Genomic DNA, 24,053 nt, shown 5'->3' on the forward strand with positions numbered 1-24,053 from the left:
AATGAATTTTTTTCAAGTGCAGCATATGCCTGCTGAATGAACAGCATCTGCACTCTACAGAAAACAAGATGTGGGTTTGAACTCAAATCCACTATGTCATAGATGTTTTGAATGTTTTTAGGTGAGAGATGAGTTTCACTGCTAGATGTGAGACAATTCTTCTCACTGGGGATTAAAGTTGTTTGAAAAAAGTACCATGTTTCTAGAGCAGGGTTTTCAGATTATCTAATCCTCAGTCTACTCATGATCCTAATACATAACATTTATGGGTGAGATTATCATTCACATGCACACACACACGTCTTGCCCTGAAAATGGAATATTCTAAGCTCTGACAACAGGAATAACTGCCTATTTCAATCTCTTGCTCATCAAGATATACTGTTGGAAGGGAGGCCCATTAAATGAACTGGGATTTATTTTTTTGATTTTGACATAACATATCAGAAACAATTTTACAAGTAGAACTGATTACTCCAATATTCAATTTTTGTCCAGGCACTTTAAGAAGGCAAAACACATCTATTAGGATGCATATATAAAAAAAAATGTGTGTGTATACACACCGGTTTCCATAAATTAAGGAAAAAAGAGAAAAATTGTGATAATTCAGAGGGGGGGGGGAACATATGAAAGTTAGGTACATTAAGTAAAAAGTGATACTGAGTCTGCTTATTGAATATGCAAATGAGTGTCATTGTCAGCAGTATATGCAAATGAGCCACTGCATAAAAGTAGGTATTTTGGAGTGTTTTTCCATTCCATGTCTGGAGTGAGAACAAGACATTTCATGATAGCAAAAATTCTTGGATATGGCTGCAAGACATCATTTAACTAATGAATTCAGGTGGCAAGCCATCATAAGACTAGAGGTTGGCCAAAGTCAGGCTGAGGTAGCCAAATAGGTACATGTGAGTCTTTCTGTGGTTCACTGACTGTGGAACCAATTCCAACAGTCACAAACAGCATCCTAGAGATAGATTGAAGGAAGGTCATGAGCCTACAACTGCAGTGTGCAACCAATACCTCAGACTATCTGCTTACATAAACAGGAGTGCTACCCTGAATCAGCTATTATCTGACCTTGTATTAGCTACAGAAACATTGGTGTCTGGTGCGTGCACACACTGGAAGTTTGTGTGCAAAAGGCTTTATGCAGGTGGTCTGTGTGCCCCCTATTCCATGCATCAGGAGAGAACATAATGGACCCCAAGCCATTATATAGAGGCCATAATGGACCCTAGTATCACTTTCTCTACAAAGTGATACTAGGTGTGCTCTGATCTAGAGAAAACCAGGGAATGCTATCATCCCTCTAATATTTGTGAAAGGAACACTTATGGTGGAAGTAGTGTGATGGTTTGGGGAGGCATCTCGTTGAGATGCACTAACCTGTATGTGCTTCCTAGGAGAAACAATGAATGTTACAAATTATAGAGATAGGGCCTGGACCCCTATGTTTGTCCATATGTGAGTGCAAAGGAAACATTCATCCTACAAGACAATAATGCTCTCCTCAATGAGCGAAGCTTGTGGACAAATATCTTCAAGAAGACTATTGTACGAATGGACTGCCTGGTCAGTCCATTCGTACAATAGTCTTGACCTTAATCCTATTGAACATATCTGGGATGTTTTAGGTAGATGTGTTCTTGCTCTCAATCCCTTCCTCCCCAAATCCTTGAGTTACTTAGGAGAGCTATGCAGGAGCAATGGTTGTTAATCAACTGAGCTCTTGGACACCATTATAAACAACATGAAACATCATTGTGAGCTCTGTACTGCTGTGAGAGGTGACCACATTCCTTATTGTGGCACTTTGACAATCTCATTGTGACTTCTTGTTTTTTGACTAGTCTTCGTGCACCCATTTGTTTCTGAAATGAACTATTTATTTACAATTTTTGTGGGTGTTTCTTTCACATCTAATATCATATCACACTGCTTTTCACTGAACTGCATAAAAATTCATTACAGTTTTTGAGTTATCACGATTTTCTCTTTGTTTCTTAATTTATGGAAACCAGTGTTATTTTCATATGCAATATTCCTAATTGTGCATTTTTGTTCTATATGCGATTGATTTCACAGGACTAGTTATGTCATTTCAACACATGTAAATTTAATATGTGCATGTGTATATATATATATAGTGGTATGCATATTACTTCATTAGTTTAGAACAGTCAATGTAGGGTTTTAACTAGGACTTTTCAGTAGTTGTCACTCTGAGTGAATTCACTATAATAGTAAATTATATATTTAGTTTAATCCTTTATCCAAGTGTATAAAGGATTATCCATTGCGTGGCCATTCAATGTTCCCTCCACCCGGGTAGCAGCAATAGCCATGCATCAGTAAACTTCACTGGCTACAGCATTGCTATCCACCACCACCACCTAGGCGTCCAACCGGTTCCGACCTAGAGGTCTTGTCAGTGGGAGCCTAACTCAGAGGTGATACCAAGGTTGAAGCAATGCAGAAGTCATATTTCCATATGCCAGTTGCCAAAAGGTGTCACACCTTATTATAAATTACTCTGGATTAGAGAAAGATGTTGGAAGTTTTGGTTAGACTATAAATTATATACAGTAAAACCATGTTTTTATGTTTTCCTGCCATTTACATCATTTTCCGTTGGTCCCGTTTTAAGGCCTAATCTTACGAGATATTGTTTTCCTGCCATTAACAACTTGATGTGGATGTTATTTCGCGTGATTTGCATTTTTTTCTCGGGTGGCAATACTGATTTTCTAATTGATTTCTGCGGAAATCTGCTCATTTCTGTTCCCAGATAGAGTTGCTTTCGGCTGTAGTTTAGTTTCCGCTATCACGGTGACTTGCACGCTTGCAGCAGTAATGTAGTGATGAGCGATACCATGATTTTTCAATACAGTACGAATTGATATTGCAGAATTTCTGCTATGTAATTTAGCGTGTGAGAGTTGCTTTCAAGTTGCAGTGGTGGAGTATCCATGTTAGTAACATGGAGAAAAAAGACAGAAAATGTATTTTAGTAGAAGAAAAGATGGCAATTCTGCGACATGTAGATTGGAATGCTGGAACACTTGTGCATTTAGCAAAAGATCTTGGACTCTCCGTGCCTACTTTTAACATGATAGTAAAAAACAGGTTAAGCATTGAACTCAATGCAAAGCAATCTGGTGCTATGTCAAAAAAAAAAAAAGCAAAAGCAATCAACAATTAAAGATTTTTTTAAAATAGATAAATGTACGTAATTGTAAATTCATTTATTTTCAGTTATTAAATTTTGTATGTAGACTCACATACTAGCAGTAAGTCATCTTGTAGTCGTTTTTTTAATGTTTTTCACATTTCCTGCTACTTACACTTTTTTCCATCAGTCTCCTGAAAAGTGTAAAAAATGGATTTCACTGTATTTAGTTTAATCCTTTATCCAAGTGTAAGCAAACAAAGTTTGCACCTGAAGTATCTTCAGGATTGGGGCAACTCAGGGCAAAGGTGGACTGAGTTCTGATCACTTTCCTTAGTATGTTTGTTTGCTTACACTTGGATAAAGGATTAAACTAAATATATAATTTATAGTCTAACCAAGTGAAAAAAAAAAACTTCCAATATCTTTCTCTAATCCAGAGTAATTTAATAATAAGATATGACACATTTTGGCAACTGGCATATGGAAATATGACTTCTGCATTGCTTCAACCTTGAAGAGACCTCAATAAAAGTTGAAACCGGTCTGGGTAGTGACCCATTCCATAATGCATAGCATTATACATGTCCACAAGGAGATGTGCTTTGCATTATGGGATACTAAGGCAAGTGATGAGAAGTTATACCACCTTTGCCATGAGTTGCCCCAGTCCTGAAAGATACTTCATGCACAAACTTTGTTTGCTTACATGAGAAAGGATTAAACTAAATATATAATTTATAGTCTAACCAAGTGAAAAAAACTTCCATCACTATAATAGTCTTTTCTATAGTGTAAGTTGACTGTTGCCACTTGAACTCTAAAATACAAAAATAAAGCAGTAGTCATTATATTAAATTTATGGATTCAACTACTGTTTAAGATATATTGTATACAATAAAGCAACTATCAACAAACTTTTGTAAGCTACATAATGTCTAAAACTAAGTAATCCTCTTAGCCTGACCTCCTGTGGTAAGTAAACACACACACACACAAATAAAATAATTACATCAGCTAATTAGAAAGTTCATATTTTGACAAGTTATTAAGCCCTTATAATTAGCCATACCACTTATATTACTATATTTATTAATAGCTAAGTCTTGTAAATTCTTTGCCTGACCTATAACTATGTATTTTAGCCTAGAGTCTTAAGAAGACAGATGACCTGTCTTTGCTGAAGTTACCTTTTGTACTTTCAAGTAGTCAATAGCTGAGGTGATCATTATTTAGTTTATGGAGATTAATTAGTTAGCGTTGCTGTAGTTTGGTACTCTAGGCCAGGGGTTGGCAACCGGCAGCCCAAATGCGTTTTTGGCAGTCCATAAAAGGTTTATCATACTTACATGGCATGTGGCCCATATGCTGAATTATTTAAATAATACATTTTATAATATGAATAATAAATTAAAAATAATTTTATACCTATACTTCGTGATATCACTGTGAAACTTGGTGCGAGTTAACCGTGTGAGTCATCACGAGTGGGGATAACAAAGGCGACTTCATCCAAGATTTGGCGAACTTTTACTATCCTTTCCCTGGTCGTCTTTTAATATAATTCAATAACATCAAGTATTATTTTCAGAGGATATATATTTGTTAAAAATAATTTCAAAAATGGGTTCAAAAAAACAAAATTGCAGCTGAAAGTTTAATGATGAATAGAACAGCAAGTACTTCTTTATTGAAAATGGGGGTAAGCTGCTTTGTCATAATGTTACTGTTATGAAAGAATATAATATCAGACGTCATTACAAGAATGAATATGAAAGTCAATACAAGGATTTGAACTGTGAACTTAGAAAAAATCAAATTAATAAATTACAAGCTTCTTTGATTGCTCACAAAACATATTTAAGCAGAGTACAGCAATCCCTCAATTAATGCACCTAATACATTCTTTAAAACAGGCACATTAATAAAAAATAATAACCTATGGGAAAATGTATAATTTGTTCCTCAAATTTCCTTTTTGACCCTTATTATTTTTTTTTTTTATAAAAGAATTAGGGTATGTCTCAAGGCCTAGTTAAAGGAAAACCATGAAGCTGAAAGACGATAAAACATATTCAGAATATAAATTTATTATTCTGCTTCTTAACAAAGAATTAGGCTAATGTCGTTTGACGGGCATTCTGTTTCTTTTTTTCCATACAACTGACAGTATGGCCCCATTGCCTCTTCTGCAAATTTTATTGGTTCTCTCTTCACCAGCGTCAGTCTCTAAGCCTTACTGCTTAAAAACTTCGATTGTACGAAAACTATTTTTAAATTGTTTCTGTGAACCTCTTTGGGCTTGTCAGTAATTAAATTTTCTTCATATTGTTCAGGATATTCCCACTGTGCATCTAAAATTAGCAGGTCAGTTAGAACATTATGTAGGCTATTTCTCTTTTTGAAACGCTCAAATTACCCAGCACTAACGTGGAAGTCTTCTTCTTTTCCATCATTGATAACCCTTTCTTTCCAGGTTGCAAAGAGACAATGCTTTTGATTTAATAAGGCTAGTGTTTAGCAGGATCCATTTTTGGTTACAATCTTCAATTCATGTAAAAAGAAGTCTCCCTAATTCAATCATTATAATACCTTGATTTCGAGTGCATGCATGAACTTGAAACAGCCTCACCTTTTCTTTGTATTCAGCAGTTGATTCACCCATTTTTGTATTCTTGTTCTATCTTTGCTCTGGACTGGCCTTGTTCATATTTCTTTATTATTTCAAGTTTTTCTTCCAATCAGATTAATTTTCGAATCATTTTCGCACTTCTATATTTTGCTCACTAATTCTTTTACTCATGATTAAAGGTTAAGAAAATAATTTAAAATAAAAAAGTAAGGAAAACAATTGTATGAGATATGTAAAGCAGACGACATAAATTTTGGCGGTAAATTTGGAACATAGTGTACATGGAAATAGTGTAGTATGCCATTAAAAAAATAACTAAAATGTTTTAAATTGGTAACAAAATTATTTCATCCTGATGAATGATTTTTTAAAATAGTTAGCCATAAAAAATATATGGATCGAAAGTTTTTAAAATCTGTAACATTTATTTTTAAGATAGGCGCAATCGAATTTGGGTATTGAAAAAAAAATGACACACTAATTGGGGGCACATTAATCGAGGGATTGCTGTATTCATAATGAATCGGTTGTTCATGCTAAAGTGAAATGGTCGCGAAAGAAGGAAGGCATTATACAGATTCAGAATTTATTAAATGATATTTATCAGCTGTAATTGAACAAATATGCCCAGAAAAGAAGACGTTATTTCATGATATTAGTTTATCTGCCAGGACTTGTACAAGAAATCGGTACCAATTTATTTGCAACCTGATTATTAAAAATAAAAGTTAAATGTGACCTGTGAGTCTGGAAAGGTTGCCGACCCCTGCTCTAGGCAATTTGAGGATGAGCCAGGAGCATATATATGTGTTGATTAAAACTGAGAAATTTTGAGACTATCATCTGTTTGGTTGTTTTATGAAAGAAAATTTAAAGAGGCATATTTTCATAAAACCCAAATTTAAACAAGATGAAAATCTCAAAATTTCTAACTTTTGATCAACACATATATGACAATGCTCAACCTCAGATTGCCTAGTGTACTAAACTACAGTAACAAAAATAGTGAAGGTCACATTAGCTATTGGCTACCTGACAGTAAAAACAGTAACTCAATAAAGAAAGGTCAACAGCAGAACAACATTTTTTAGGATCCTATTCTAAAACAGAAAACTATAGATCAGGCAAATTATCAACAGGCCTAAGGTAATTTAATATAATAAAGTGGTAAGACTAACTTTAGGCATTTAATAACTGAACTCAAAATTAGGAATTTTATTATTGGATGATGTAATTATTATTTTTTTTAAATTTTATCTATTTTTTTAACTTAGGTCAAGGGTAAGCAGCTTAATTAGTTTAGACATTATTTAGCTTACAATAGTATGATGCTAGTTGCTTTATTTTAGTGTATATATGCATAATTTCCTGAAGATGACTTTAATGTAAAGGTCAACATGTGTTATTATGAATGTTATTAAATATTTTTTTAAACATTAGTGGAGTCGAAATCTAATAAGAGTATTGGTCTTTTAACGATTAGCAGGGATTTTCGGAAACTAAAGTTTTTCAGGAAAAAACGAAATTGACGTTTATAATTAAATCCTCAGTATTCATTATAATTGCTCACATTATTCATAAAATGAATGCATTTAAATTTTAATTATCAATGCAATCAGCCGCTCGCCGTCATCACGCAATATATGTGAATTTTTAGCAACAATGATTCTGCAGTTAAATTAATTATTTCTGGGGAAATTATGTCCCAAGCTCTCAAAATCCAGTTGCACAACAGTTCTAATGATGGTCTCTCAATCTTAATCCAACCTCGTCCAATCCAAAATCGAGTAGAAGTCAATGCTTTCACTCCCACATTTCCTCTACTGGTTCCTTCCATCTCCATGGTGTGGTATTAACAAAAGATTGTGTGACTCAAAGAAAAAGGCAAACATGATTGTCAAGTTAAAATGCTGATTCACTTCAACCAAATTCCAAAATATCTGAAACTGCCATAACACTCACTGTCTATTTCTTAAAGTTTTAAACTTTTTTTCATGTGTAAACTATATGTGAAACTTTTTAATTTACTTTTTGTAAAGTAAAATCAGGGGTGCGAAATATACCCGAGGGCAAGTTATATTCGGATAAATACGTTATTAAGGTTCATGTTGGGAACCAATATACTGCAATGCTATTTTTTCATTATTATTATTTTTCACTGCAATTAAAATAGACAGGGTAATTCTATATTTTTATCTGATAGGAATGAACCTGCTGAAATTTATTTAATTATTAAAATATGAGAGTTTGATTAGTTATAGACTTATAAAATAAATAATTAAGAAAATGTTTTCAGTAATGTGATATATTAAAATGTGAAGGAAAAAAAATTATACTGCAGTCAACTTTAGCAAACACTGTTATAATTAACAAAAAAGTGACTTATGCTTGACCAAAAATTATATTCTTGTTTCATCCTTGTTTTACCTAAGTGCAAGCAAAAAAAAAAAGTTTGCACATTAAATATCTTCAACTAAGCTACTTTTTATGCAGATGTAATTAATTTTACTAATAAAATGTAATTCACTTTTCACAGATTTTCACAAGCAATCAGTTCAATCAATAATAAATTCAGTTGTTTAATCCTTTATCCAAGTATAAGCAAACAAAGTTGGTGGCTGAAGTATCTTCAGGACTGAGGCAACTCGTGGCAAAGGTGGACCAAGCTTTCTCATCACTCCTTGTCTCAGTATCTCCCATACTGCAAAGTACATCTTCTTGCAGACATGTATAATGCTATGCATTAAGGTAAGGGCCACTACCCAGACCGGTTTCAACCTTTATTGAGGTCTCGTCAGTGGGAGCCAGACCCAGAAGTGGCAATACTAAGGCAGAAGCAATGGAGAAGTCATATTTACCTATACTGATGGGAGATATTGCATTATGCATAATGGGAGATACTGAGACAAGGAGTGATGAGAGCTTGGAACACCTTGACCACAAGCTGCCTCAGTCATGAAGATACTTCAGGTACAAACTTTGTTTGCTTACACTTGAATAAAGGATTAAACTGAATTTATTATAGTCTAACCAAGTGGGAAAAAACTTCCAAGTTCAATCAATAGACAAAGGATGTTCAAAATTCTCAGTTGATTACTATGCAATAGTAATGATTAATTGAGAGATGGTTGATAGCATTCCTATTTCCACTGGAGCTCTTAAGAAGACTCTTTTGAACCTATATTTTTTTTATTATTATCCTCGACTGTTTTCAGACTCACAGGAAATGGATATGGAATAACTCTTGAAGATTCAGTGGGACAAATCCACATAAGCAGTCTCTGTATTGCAGATGATGATGTGCTAACTGACTAACATTCAGACTGCTCAAAACTACCCCAGATAATTTATGTAAAAATGCAGCTGACTGGTCTGGCAGTCAACAACAGTAAAACTGAAGCCCTGAAAAACAGAATAGATGAAAAAATTAAGTTAAGGTAAATGACCATATTCTTGAAGAAGTAAAAGATTTACAGTACCTTGGTTTTTACCAATATTATGAGAGAGAAAGTTCGTCGTTTCCATAAAAGCCTAACTAATATCTAGAAATCCAAACTCATCATGCCAACTACCAAAATTTGTCTGTATATAACCACCAGTCAAGTCATATTTACATATGGTTCCCAGACAGGGAACATTACTACTCAACAAGCAGCTAATATCCTCAATAGCTTTGGGACAGCATGCCTTCAATCAATATTGGGACACATGGCAAGATCACATTCCTAATACAGTCAATCTTGAAGAAAGTCAGCTGAGGTGGTTGGGGCACCAACTTGACATCTGCCTTCATCTAGGTTCAGTGCTCTTGCTCCATACAGACCAACTAATGATCATAGAGGAAGAGCAAAAAAGTTTTGGAAATACATAAATAAAATTCTTTTTGAAGATAAGACTAAGACTCATCTGTCATTTATGCAAGCAATTTGGCTCACCTTTTCATAGACTATCTCCATGACATCCCTTTAAGGTACACATCAGATTTTACATATCAGAAAATTAATGATGACTGATTTCCATATTTTACTTGAATGATGATGATGAATTCACTTTCCTTCCCAATGAAAAAAAAAAAAAACTACCTACAAGTCCCATCCAAAGTTCATCAGGGACAATGATATGTCCAAGTAAATTCAAAATAGTAAACTATTTCTGTCCTCGAGTTGACAGTTTGTGAGAGGTATCATTGGGAAGTCATGCATGTTAGAGAGAGGAAACAGCAGGTTTGTAGTTGTGACCAGTGTTTTTTAGCAATCAGTTATAAATGATAATTCAAAATAAATCAGAAACCTGTGAAATATGTAGTTTTATGTTTGTGCTGTAAGTAATGTTTTCAACAGTTACTGAATTGTGTACAAACCATTTTGACATTACAGCTATTTGAATAAGTTAATATAGTCAGGCCTAATTTATTGCTCTATAATAGCTTACTAGTTTCTTAATGGCTTTCTGTTCATTTTTTGGATGTTATGAACATCCAAAAATAAAGACATTAGTGATCTTTATGCAATGGAAGAGAGGGACATATTTGTTTTAGTTAAAATCATGGCTAATTTCGACTGTACAAAATGAGTACTTATTAAAGTAAAAATGTGATGGTATTTATTTGTTGTTAAATACCATCATGTTTTTACTCAAAAAATGTGATAAATTCAACAATGTTTATATAGATTTACTATGAGTAGTGTCTGGTTGCAATCTAATCAGAGATTGGTAACAAAGCAATAAGTTTTTGATAATTATTTTAGAATTGTTTGTATTTTGTTTTTCTTAATGGGTTTATCCTATTGGCTTTACTAGTAGAGCAATAAATGCAAAAGCAGAAAAGTTTTATATCTTGATTCAGAGGAACAAATTTAACATAATGGGAATATATTGTGTACTACCTGATAAGATTATGTATGCTATGATTTGTTAATTTTTAAAATCAGAGCTACCCATTTTCTGAATGAAGCATGTATCTTAAACCTAGTCAGGGTTACTACTATGTTAATGAAATGGAGGTAAGAGACTAATAGTTTTATGACCAATTTTGAACTCATGAAATTTAAGGTAGTGAGCATTATTTTTATATTCACCCACTTGTTAAGTCACATTCTTCTTTCACTTTTATATGAATTCTTTTTGGACTGATTTATTACATTAATCCTGATTTAGCAGATCGTATAGGTATAGTAATTTTCTTGCTATCTATAGTGAGATGCTGTATACAATGTCAGTAAAGTGTGTGTTTCTCAGAGCTCGTTTTCAAGAAAATAAACTCTACTATCATCAACCTGATATGATGCAATTTAGAGTAACTTGAAGAGGGTTAAATTTCCACTCACCACAAACTATTTATATTTTAAAATTTCTCTAAAAAATAAAAAAATAAAATATATAAATTTTTTCAATAATTCTTCACTATGGTAATGATCAAAGTTTTTTTTTTTTTAATTATTTCTTTTACATAAAAGATAAAAAAAGAATTCTAAGTGTCACTTAATACATAACATTAAGCACATTTAAAATTAACTAACTTAACAACCACGAAAAACAATCACATCAATCATGTATAAAAAAATACAATGCCATGCAAATACCATTTAATGCTTCAACAACCACAAATTAGAAAGTAAACAATTAACATACATTATTATTCACAAACACAACTTGAGTATATTCAGATACATATTAAAAAGGAGTATTTCATTTTTATTTGGACACAGTTTATGCCTGGTGCAGTAATCTGCTATAATAAAATATGACATTGGCTATTTCTGGACTAGATATTCATTTATGTGAAGAACATCATCAGGCGATGTACATGTGATTTCACATTATACGTTCACAATGGTCATATCATAGTCATTTTAATACTGAATATTTTTGTTAATAATAATTATACTCATGTAAAATTTGTTATATGCATGTATATCCATAGGAGCCTATAATATTTATTATAGTCTAACCATGTGAAAAATAAACTTTTAACATTTTAATACCATAGGAGCCTGTGTAGCTCAGTGGATGTGGCATTTGCACACCACGGCGCTTAACCGCACGAAGGAAGACTTCTTGGTTTCGAATCTAGTCGGCGGCTAGAGGAAATTTTTCTAAGCCTTTTTTTGACTGGTTCCCGAGTTAGCCGATCTCTGGCATGGGTTTTTTCTCCCAGAAACTCAGGTTTTCGTCCCGTAAACTCAAGAAAAATCGACCGTAGAACCCACATTATTTCAGACATACATTAAATACGAGCGTTAGGGTTAGGGACCACAAGATGGCAGCACTTATTGAGCCATGTCTCTTCACTGTGTGCCGCTTAATTAGTGATAGCCTTGGGCCAGCTATCTCTGATTGGGTGCCAGTGGAGATTGAACTGCCCACTCAGTCTCCAAAAGTTAGATAGGGCTGAAAACGGCCTCACCTACTCCCTATATATGGGAATAAAAAGGCATTAGCTGATTTTTTTTTTTTTTTATGTATATCCATTTGATGTTGAATCAAGTTCAATATCATTTGCTGATGATATTTCATGTGGCTTGACTAAGGATCTTCAGTTGTCTGATGGTGCAAAGTTGGGGAGAGTGATAAGAAGTACTGCTTCTTATCATTCTCCCCAATGAGGATTTTAATAGACTTTTAGCTTGGACAAATGATGGGTGGTGGTGGTGGTGGGGGGGTTGTAATTTTAATAATAATAAGTGCAAGGTGCTGCATTTTGAATTGCATAGATATAAGGCTGTGTACTATATTGATGGAACTGTGCTTCTGGAAGCAGATATTCAAGATCTGGGGATGACAATTGACTAAAGTTTATAGGCCACACTGTAAGTGCTGCAAGACTGCATATTGCATTGCTGCTATGATAAAGCTGACATATAGGGATAAGGAAGTGGTTGTACCAATAGAAAAAGTACTGGGTCAGACTGTTCAGATTTGGTCAACTGGTTTTTAGTGTAATGTGGAAACATTGGAGAAAGTCCAGAGATGAGTGACTAAGGCATATCAGGACTAAGGAATGATGGTTATGGAGAGAGAGAAGATAAAGGAATGCTAATTACAGTTTGGTGGACAGGAGGAAAAGAATGATATGATAAAGACATTTAAGTTAGTGAGGAGATTTTATTGGATTAATATGAGGGGATTATAAAAAGATTAGAAGGTGAGAGGGGAAGAACAAGAGCCCCCCCCCAGAAGTTGTGTAAGGGGAGTATGTAGTGAAGAAGGGAATAAGAAGTGGATTTTTTACATGGAAAATTGTGGGTGAATAGATCACATTACTAGAATGCAAGGAGTAATGAGGATTTTAAAGTGATAAATACATTGTTAGTTGAGTGAACTTCTCATGATATAAGTCCATCGAGGGTGGTGTCATAATGGTAACTGTGTACATGTGATGGAACAGAATTCTTAACCTGACTTAAAGGATAATCACAACAAGAAAGTTAGATGTAGTAGCCCTGTGGGTGATTTTGAAAGCAAGATGATGTTTATCACTGGATTTAAATAGCTATAATTTTAGAACAGTACTAATATTCCAGAGAACAGAGGGGGAAACATAACCACCAATTTATAAAACACACACAGTATAGAAAATCGATGTCATATCATAATTAGTAAGATAGTATGAGAAGAGATTATTAATCAACATAACTGATATTTTCTGAAAAACAGTCAAGGATATTTTAGGGAAGCCACCCTAAACATTGGAGTAGTATTTTCTGATATACTGAATTTTCTTTTATTTTTATTTATTTGTGTGGTAAATACTAAAGCATAATGAGTGCAGTAAAGAGATTAGATTCTTCTACTAGAAGTTACTGAAAAAAAAAAAAAAAAAAAAAAAAAAAAAAAAAAAAAAAAAAAGGCAGTGGTGGACTGGCTGCCCAAACTAGTTTTAAGCTTTGTTCATTTAACTAACCACTTTGAAAATAATTTATTTAATGTTCTAATTAAAAATGTTATAGAATTTAAATTTAATTTTAATATATATATTTCCAACAGATTACCATTAATATTTTTCTGAATGAATGAAGCTACACTGTAAATTTGGGATATTGAAAAGAATACAATCAGAATGTATTCTTTACACACATGCATTATGGTGACAACCTGTCAATGTCATAACAGCTAGATCACTTCCTGTTTAAATAAGGCTCCTATATTTTCATCAAAAAATCTAGGATAGATAGTGAAAAGAATCATTGAAATAACCATAGCAGAAATGAAATAGGCATCATCCATAGTGAAACCAGAAAAAGAATTACAAAAAATATTCAATTCTGTCCACCATTACCATGAGATGGACAAAGAGTTGAAGTGTAGAGGGCATATTGTAAAAGTCAGCAGAATAGCTCAAATTACTTGAATGTTGAAGAACACACTGGAAAGTAAAAATAGGGAGGTTATTATCTCTATAAGGAATGATACAACTGTAACTTGACCTGTGCAGAGATTTGTTTGTCTAGGTTTCTTGGGGAGAAGGAGGTTGAGAGGATCTGAGGATGAGTGGCAAGCTGGTGACAGGTCTGTGGAATGCTCCCTATGAAGATGGATTGAGGGTGTGTGGGTTACAAAGTCTAGTTGACAGGGGGGGGGGATATGATAGAAATTTATGTTATTAAAAGGATTCTAGAAGAATGATAAAATAAATTTTTCACTACATGATGATTATATATATATATATATATATGGAGAGAGAGAACTGGAGATCACCCTTGGAAGTTGTACCAAAGTGTGGTTAGTAACGATATGTAGACCAGATTTTTTACTTGTAGAGTGGTGAATGACAAATGACCAGAGGTGGTTGTGAGTGATTAAACCTAACAGTGATTGAGTTTAAAGAGAGATATGATATGTATTGTGCGAATAATGGTTAGCATGGGTCTCTCGCAACAAGTCTTCTGACTCCATGGAGATACCCATATAATAATAAATAATAACACATGGTCATTAGCAAACTTGTAGAAAAATAGTAACAGTTTGTTATAATGAATGAATTGTTACAGCGAGTTTTTTATATACAGAGAGAGAGACAGCTATCACTGGTATGACTGAGACAAAGAAGACTAAAACAAATGATATGCTTCTAAAAATAAGATGTATTTAAGAACAGTCGCCAGAGAAGAAGTGGGTATACTGTTCAACAACAAAGATAAACCTCTTGAATTCCACTGATGATGAGAAGAAAATGTGGTTCTTGTTGCAGACCTAAACAGCAGAGTAGGAATTTCAAACCTATAGAAATGTTTTGGGAAAATTTGGAGAAAAATGCAGAGCTACTAAAATACTTGCAAGATTGATGCCTAGAATATGGACTAGTCATTAATGTTTAACATTCTGACAAAAGTAGGTATAAACTTATACTTATCTTTGTCAGAAGATACCAGAAAAAAGTCTTACCTATTACATTATTGTTGATATTGATATCCTCAGCACCAACATCAATATTCTGAAACTAATACTCAATCCAGAATAGTGTACAGTGAATTTGAAATAGGAAGTGATTAGGGACAATCTGATTTTGAACAAGATAATAACGAGCATTATAACAAAATGAAAAATTTGAATTTCATAATGACATTCTCACATAATGCCATCAATTGTTATCATAATCAGAATGAAGTCATTTTTGGCTTATATATTGTAGGCCAATACCACTGTTTACTACTTTGCCATTTGCCTACAACCGTCACTAAAATGATATGACATTACTGAAAGAATTCTGGTAGCAAGGCTTATACGTTGGTCAGACATAACTGGTAATTAGTTTACGGAATTAACAACGCATATAAAGTATATTAATTAAAGGTAACTTTAATGAATAACTTCTATATTTCGGCAACGTCACATTGCCATCTTCAGGAACATAAAGATATGGTATGTGCACGCAGGCACTAACACAAAGCAAATGAGGAAGAAAGCAAGAAACTAATATTGTTCCTAAAGTCCTAATGGTGCCCTCCTGCGGGCTAATTTGGTAGTCTTGGCAGTTGGGCTGAAGTTCTCATAATGTAAGTTTCCCAAATTGGTAGTTTATGCACCCAAATTTGTTGAGGTTAGGAACGTTTTTTAGAGCTGCTGAAGATTCTTTGAATAATCTTTCGTATTTAAACTTGCTGCGATGAATTATTTTTGTTTTCTTCCAACGAATTTTATGGTGGATATCTAAGGCACGGTCTGCCAGCCCAGAGCGGCTGTACTGGTGAAACTGGATGTAGTCTTGGTGTTCTGAAATCCTGATATTTGTTGTTCTGCCTGTTTGGCCAAAGTAGGACAATTTGCAGCTGCAAGGGACCTGGTATACACCAGGTAGGTCTAGGGGAAGTGGTTTGTCTTTGGTAGAAGACCCCTCCCCCCCTCCACAATAAAGATTACACCAAGTCTATCACCATCCCCTACATCCAGGGCACCTCTGAGAAAATAACCAATATCCTCAAAAAATATGACCTTACTTCCTGTTACAGACCATATAAAAAGTTGGCATCCCTTATCCGCTCTACCAAAGACCAACCACTTCCTCTAGACCTACCTGGTGTATACCAGGTCCCTTGCAGCTGCAAATTGTCCTACTTTGGCCAAACAGGCAGAACAACAAATATCAGGATTTCAGAACACCAAGACTACATCCAGTTTCACCAGTACAGCCGCTCTGGGCTGGCAGACCATGCCTTAGATACCCACCATAAAATTCGTTGGAAGAAAACAAAAATAATTCATCGCAGCAAGTTTAAATACGAAAGATTATTCAAAGAATCTTCAGCAGCTCTAAAAAACGTTCCTAACCTCAACAAATTTGGGTGCATGAAACTACCCCAAATTTGGGAGACTTACATTATGAGAACTTCAGCCCAACTGCCAAGACTACAAAATTAGCCCGCAGGAGGGCACCATTAGGACTTTAGGAACAATATTAGTTTCTTGCTTTCTTCCTCATTTGCTTTGTGTTAGTGCCTGCGTGCACATACCATATCTTTATGTTCCTGAAGATGGCAATGTGACGTTGCCGAAATATAGAAGTTATTCATTAAAGTTACCTTTAATTAATATACTTTATATGCGTTGTTAATTCCGTAAACTAATTACCAGTTATTACTGAAAGAACTATAGACATGTGTTTATGTAGACAAAGCATAAATAAGCTGGCCTGGCTGGCCAAGTGGTTAGCGTATCTGCTCTCCAGCCAAAAGGCTGCGGGTTCAAATCCTGCCGTGGGCATGGATGTTTGTGATTGTCTGTGAAAGTACTAGTGGTGATAGTCGGCAGTAGATGGCGTTGGTGTTAGATGATGAAGGCTGGTGGAGTAGTGAGATGAAGAGTAGATGCCCTCCCTCAATGAGTCTTTGGATTCCCTGGAGGTGTGATGTAATAATAATAAGAGGTTAACATTATTTCATGGAAAGTAAGCTGACACTGTCTAGGGACCTATGTGTTATCAGTGTAAAGTAGACAATTTATTTTTTTTTGCATAAATGAGGAAGTATCTGAATGTGTCTCTAGAGTGCGAAGAACAAATAGGGTGGGAGTGAAACGAGAATGCAACCTTATTAAGCAATAGATCCATAAAAAGAAGATAATGCAGAAGGAATATTGTGAGAATACGAGTGAGAGGAGTTATGAATATATAAAGAACAGGCAAGAAAAGAATTTGACTGTGCAGGATAAAAGCAACCTAAAATACTTATTGCTATGCTGAAAGTAAAAGAATAAAAATAAATGTAGGAGAATAAATTTACTGAATGAATATGATACTTTTATGTCAGAAGCAGATGAGATCATTCAAATAATTAGTGCTCACTTTGCTCAACCAGGTGTATGTAACATGGTGCCCAATAATACCACTACACTGGATGAAGAGATAGAAGTGCATAAGAATGAGCTATCACATAACCTTGATATCAATTCAGCAATAGGGCTAGTTGGGATATCAGCATGTGCTAACAGAATGTTGAATGGCTTATCTTGTTTAGCTTGTCTTTCAACCCATTTCTGTAAGAACTTGCATACAGAAATGGGTTGAAAGACAAGCTATATTTTACAAAGAACAGTATGGGTTTAATAAAGGGGAGGCCATGTTTTAGCAATTTATTCATATTTTATAAGAATGTTATGGCCAAGTTGGATAAAGAGAATGGAAACACTGTAATACGACTGGAATTTGCTAAGGCATTTGATGGAATATCACATGAAAAGCTGTTGCATAAACCAGAGAATATGGTTTTGGAATATTAACTCTTGACTTGGATAAGTAGATGGTTGACAGACAGATATCAAAAAAACGGTATGTGGTGGGTGTGAATCTGCCAGATTTAAGGTGACCAGTGTGTGTACCCCAGAGTAGTCTTTGGACCACTGTTTTTCAATCTATACATTAATGTGGGAAGGATCTAACAGGAGACGTTCAATTGTTTGCTGCTGATGATGTAAAACTAGACAGGACAATCAGGGATGCTACTGATATCTAGCAGTTACAGAATTTGAATAGGCTGGAAATTTAGGCTCATACCCTATTTTGTAGGATGAAAAACTGAGTTTTTCATCCCATGAAACAGGCAAACCAGCCAGAAGAATACATGCAACTGAGAGTCATAATACAGCATGCAGAGATGAGCGACCACCCTATCAGAGCATTAATTAAGTTTCAAACAGGCCAACATACTTAGCTGTGATAGGCATTGAGCCCAACACACAAGGTCTATGGAAATGGAATGATGAAGATGTAACATGTTGGATCATCAGGAAGGGTATAAATTTGAAACTGTACTTTCTAAATCAGCGATTTTCAACTGGTGTGCCGCGAGATTTGTGAAAACAAATTAATTGAAAGAAATAATGTCGTAATTTGCGCATTTATTCCCTTGAAGCGCCCCAAAAGGATAAGTAATTACTATTATTAATATCTTCTGTATGTAAATCAATCAAAATTATGCCTATTTTTTGCCAGATTGTCAAAAAAATTAAAAGAATATATTTTTAGTGTGCCATATTATGAAAAAGGTTGAAAATTACTGTTCTAAATGTATATAACAGGTATCACAATTCTGGAATAAAACTGTATTTCAACTATCTATGCTATGACCAGTGTGTTTTCTATTTTGAATATAGAACCTTTTTTCTTTAACAGAACTGCATTTAAGCATCTGCAGTACTTAAATGTGGAGATCTATTTAAATACTTAGCATTTGTAGCACCATCATTCACCTCTGTTAGAAGAGGTATTAAATATGCTTCCATAATATCAAACAGAAATTCCAAATAGCTTTCACCTTGCAAGTCATAACTGAATTTATTTAATTGCCTAATTCAAATTAAAAAATCTGATGCAGCCCCTAGAACATTTAAAACTGTTCAACATCTAAAGTTGAAAATATTAAAACAAAACTTAATACTTAACCTGAAGTTTAGTTAAGTATTAAATAACATACTTGAATTACTTGGAAACTGTTTATATAACTATTTTATAAAGGAAGTATTTATATTTATTATTATGCATGGCAAACAATTTTTAGTTTATAAATTATTTTTTCTTTATAAAAAATGTGAAGATTGTATTGCAAAAGAAGACAATTAAGTAGACAATAAAGAAGGCATTAAATTTATAGCAGCACTTTAAATAATTCACCCTGACATCATTGAACTAAGAATTCATTTATTTTTATTTAGTTTTAAAAAGGAATATTTTCTAAGGAGAGTTAAATTTAGATGCTTTCTTTAAATAGTTCAGCTATTTTCTATGAATTCCATAAGATGAATGCTCTGTTCATTACTGCACTGAAGCAAAGAGGAATGCAATGTATTAAAATCATGTACCATTTGAAAGTGCATTGAATTATCACGAACTTTATTATATAGTAAGCTGGTAAAAAAATATTCATGAAAACTAAAATAAGTAGAAAAATAATTTTTATTAATTATAAAAATATGCTTTCTTTTTGTAAATACAACGTTTATGAAGACTGTTACACAAAACAATGGTTTGGATTGCCTTGGTAATAATAAGCAACACAGCCACATGAAAATTCTGGAGTTTTTTTTTTTTTACCCCCTTTCTCCTATAATAATAATGCAGTGTAACAAGTTTAACAACTAACCTACCTCCAGATGAGTTTACTTGGGAAACGCTATTTAAAATGGTTATGTATATAAAATACACCAATGATTTAACATAAACATGAAGAAAGTCAGTTATGGTGAAATATATTCACTAATTAATTGTGGCACACCACTAAAGAAGGTTTTGAATTCATTCAGAAGAGATAGAAGAAAATATTTTTAACAACTTGGTTCATACCCCAATCTTTCCCAGTAAACACCATTATGTTCATAAAGTTGCATTAAGATGCAGAAATACAGTATTCTAGAAACACTGTCAGAATTCAAGAGACATATTGTATGTTTTGAATATTGGATGGGTTCCAAGAAAAACAGAAATCGAGTTAACAGTTATGAGTCTTATTTTGTGCTACTTACACAAGTAGATTTACAGAAAACGAGAAACACTAAAAACAAATAACTGATATTTTCTATTTTATCAGCAGGATTCTGTACTAAATGTTAACATTGCTTTCAGTTTTATCTGAGAAGCACAACAGTGTTCACACTGTACATGAAAGTCAAATATTTAGATAGCTGAAAACTAGTATCTCATTTCTAATTATAAAGATAAACACAGTACTTTAATGGTAAAAATAATGAGCATATACTATAACATATACCAGCTTTCTCAATGTATTAAAGAAAATATCATGGAATGTATAATTTACTTTAAAATAGCATACATCAAATAAATGGAATAGGAGGATTACAGGATGTAATTTTACCTGTCATGTACAAACATAAAAGGCTTCACATCCAGATAATCTACTAGTTGCTCAGAGAGATATTTCTGATACTCTAGCTAAGATTATTATTTTAACTCTTAAACTATTCATTTTTTATTATTGTTGTTTATTAGAAATATAATAACATTTATACTCTTTAATATAAATTTATTTATTCCCAAGAAAAGCAATAAAGCATGGAAATAAATATTTTGAGAGTTGTGTATATAATATATCATGGTGCAACAAATTTATGTGTTTAATAATGATAAAACCTGTCTGATTTTTAATTTTTTTTTTTTAAAAAATTGCAACTACTTTTAAGACATATATCAAACTCTAAATGTGGTCTCAACATTGTATATATCCCCCCCATTAGTGAATGGAAAAAAAGCATACAAGACAAGAAAGGAATTAACAGATGACTGGAATACACTATTACAATGCATCTGATTATTTTACCGAATGAAAAGCTAGCCTGCCAAAAGCGATATGAATAAATAGTAACATAATTTATAAGAACAATGATGATATCAATTTCAATATATGCAATCAGCATGCATGAACACATATAGGAATGTTTTTATATTTCTGTTATACATCCCCCCCACACACAAGAGATTATATTCCAAAACACAAATCTATGTCAAGCTGGTCTACCGATTAATAGCTGTACAAACAAAAACAATGTTTCTTCCATTACCATCTATAGATATCTATGAAACGTTCTCATTTCTCCATAACCTTCAGATTACTTATTTCTGTTCTTTAAAATAAAAAATAAAATAAAATAAAAATATGAAAAGAGTTTAATAGCACATTTATAAACAATTTGACATTTAGACGACTTTTGTGGAGGAGTGCAGCATTATAGCCACACAACATTAACTATTCTTTTCATAAAAAAAAAAATAAAATAAATCATAAAATTCTCTGATAAGCAAATGTTTTAATATGTAAATAGTTTGGTTGTCAGTTATAACTAAGAGTAAGACTATGAACTTCCACTTTGTGGAAAGAATAAAAAGAAATCAGAAACAGATACACAGGGTATCCAGCTTTGTGTGTGTGTGTACATGTATATACTTGCTTTTTTTATTTTTTTTTATTTATAATGATGTATTCTAATCAAAAATGAGATCTATATGCTGCCATTCAGTATGCATATTGTGACTTATATTGATCTTGTATAAATTTCCATGAAAACTTCTGTCTTATCTAATTTGAAAATTACCTATCTCTAAATAATAACATGTATATAAAAAATACGAATTCCTGGAGTACTTAAAACATGATATTAACAATGTAATGGTTTTAAAACTGAAAATTGTAATAAGAGTAATAAAAAATATTATAATTTTGCTTTGAGTGATCTAACAGCAGGTTTTTGTAAATATTCCTTCCACCAAACTGGCCTTTCCATTGTTCCTGGAGTTTCTTGAATTGCTTTGTACAAGTTCTTATAAATCTGAAATATTAAAAGATCAATGTACTGAATCTAAAATCATTATATGTTAAAGTTTTTTTGTTTTTTTTTAAAACTTTAGCAAAAAAAAAAAAAAAAAAATCATTTTTTTCCAGCTGAATTTTTTTGTTCACTTCTGTCTTCTACAATGTATAGAACAAAAAAAAAAAAATAATAAAAATAATCTAATCTAATCTCATCTTCTTTTTACCTTCTTTTACCTTGCGGTGTCGAGGGTTCATTAATCTTCAGACCTCAAACTGTTCATAGGATAAGGTGATCAGCCCTATGCCTCAGTGTATTTTATGTGCTGTAGTGTTGAGTTCTCAAGACCGGTTTGCCTGCTTTGCAGGATGAAAAACCCCAGGATAAACTTGGAAAAAAACCCTACTGTCCACACCCAAGACCAGCTAACTTGGCTATGGCTGGGGAAGATCCATCAGCTCCTCACATCACCGACGGGAATTGAACCTGGGACACTCCTTCACCAGGCATTGGTTGCGAAGCGCACAGCCACTAGGCTAACCATGCAAACTAATAAAAATAAAAGCAAGGAAATGATTTAGAGATAATTTTGAGAAGGAGCATTGTGTAGCAGCATTCATGTATGATGACAACCTGTTATCACAACAACTGAATCAAGTATAATTTTTGACAGGTGTATGTCTATGTAGCATATAATCTTGTTTTGCTTAATTTTACCACTAAATTTGTATATCAATCCCACTCACATGAGAGGTCACCTTTCAAGACCTATAACACATCAGTGCCTTTTGGTAATTGATCAGAGGAAAAAAAAAAAAAAAGGAATTGTTAATGTGTTTCATGAAGAAACTGAGATTGTATATACACTAGTGGCCAAAATTGGGGAAACCTTTTGGAAAAAGTATTTCTGAGGTTTGATGGCTCATAACACCACTTTTTTTTGAGTAATACCATAAAATTATATATCAGTGGAAAGATAATTTAATCAAGAATGTAATGCAATAATTTTTATGAAGGATTTTTTATTAGAACAGCAGTTATAAAGAAGAAAAGTGAAACACATAGAAAAAATGAGATATACAAAAATTCTCACAATGTGAGTTAATACTTAGTTGGGTAACCTTCGGCGTTAATTATGGCCTTACAACGCCTTCCCATGAAGTGAACCAAGTTTTTTTAGTTCTGCAGCTGTTATAATGTGAAACCAAGATTGAACCAAGTTAACATGGGTTACTTCTGACTAACAAATTTCTTTAGTCGGCTCCATAGGTTTTCGATTAGGTTAAGGTCTGGGCTATTCCCAGGCCATTCCAGCAATGGAATATGATTATCTTGAAACCACTTTTTGCCCACAGCAGCAACATGACATGGAGCTGAATCCTGTTGAAATATAAATGCTTCATTATCTTGGAAAAGATCATGTGCGGAAAAGATTCATTTATGTATTTTGGGGAATTTATATCCCATTAATCATGCAAACACTAAGTGGGTGTTTCAAGGTAGGTGTGATGCAAATCTTCTCATGTATTTTATGCCATCACTACCAAACAGGGAGATTTTGGTCTCATCACTCCAAATAACACTCCAAATAACACTGTCCCATTGTTCCGATGGGTTTTAGCTCAGTTTAATCTTTTCAACCTTTGTTTGAGAGATGACAATGGCTTTTTTTGTGGAATTCTAGCATTTAGACCAAATTCTTGCAGTCTGTGCTGAACAGTCCTTGCACTCAAATTCACATTGTATTGTGCCATTTCATCTTGTATACACCCAGATGATTTTCTTTTGTCACGTAGACACAGTCTCTCAATTCTTCTATCATCACCTGCTGTTGTGCAGCTTTTCCTGCCTTTATCAGTCTGATTTTGTAGTGACTGAATCTCCTTATACATCTTCTAAAATTTAGAAATGCCACCTTTGGTTAAGTTTCCACCAATTTTTCTTCTAATTTCTTCATAACTGTAGCCTTGTTCACTTAATAGTACTATTTTACAT

At 33.4% G+C, this 24,053-nt stretch overlaps 1 protein-coding gene across 2 annotated transcripts in view; it reads right to left on the reverse strand.

The window, feature by feature from the left end:
* Nucleotides 1–19,674: 19,674 nt before the first annotated feature.
* The window catches only part of LOC150101887 (peroxisomal acyl-coenzyme A oxidase 3-like), a 240,026-nt gene continuing 235,647 nt past the window's right edge, over nucleotides 19,675–24,053 (reverse strand). For both annotated transcript variants that reach the window (XM_090400298.1, XM_090400297.1), the window contains one exon: nucleotides 19,675–22,076. In XM_090400298.1, the coding sequence (XP_090256424.1) occupies nucleotides 21,960–22,076 (117 nt within the window). In that variant the 3' untranslated portion in view covers nucleotides 19,675–21,959. The remainder of the gene's footprint in view (nucleotides 22,077–24,053) is intronic.

Source organism: Typopeltis vanoorti, chromosome 11 (assembly GCF_054136105.1).
Source record: "Typopeltis vanoorti isolate ZY-2024b chromosome 11, IOZ_Tvanoo_1.0, whole genome shotgun sequence".
Lineage (NCBI taxonomy): Eukaryota > Metazoa > Arthropoda > Arachnida > Uropygi > Thelyphonidae > Typopeltis > Typopeltis vanoorti.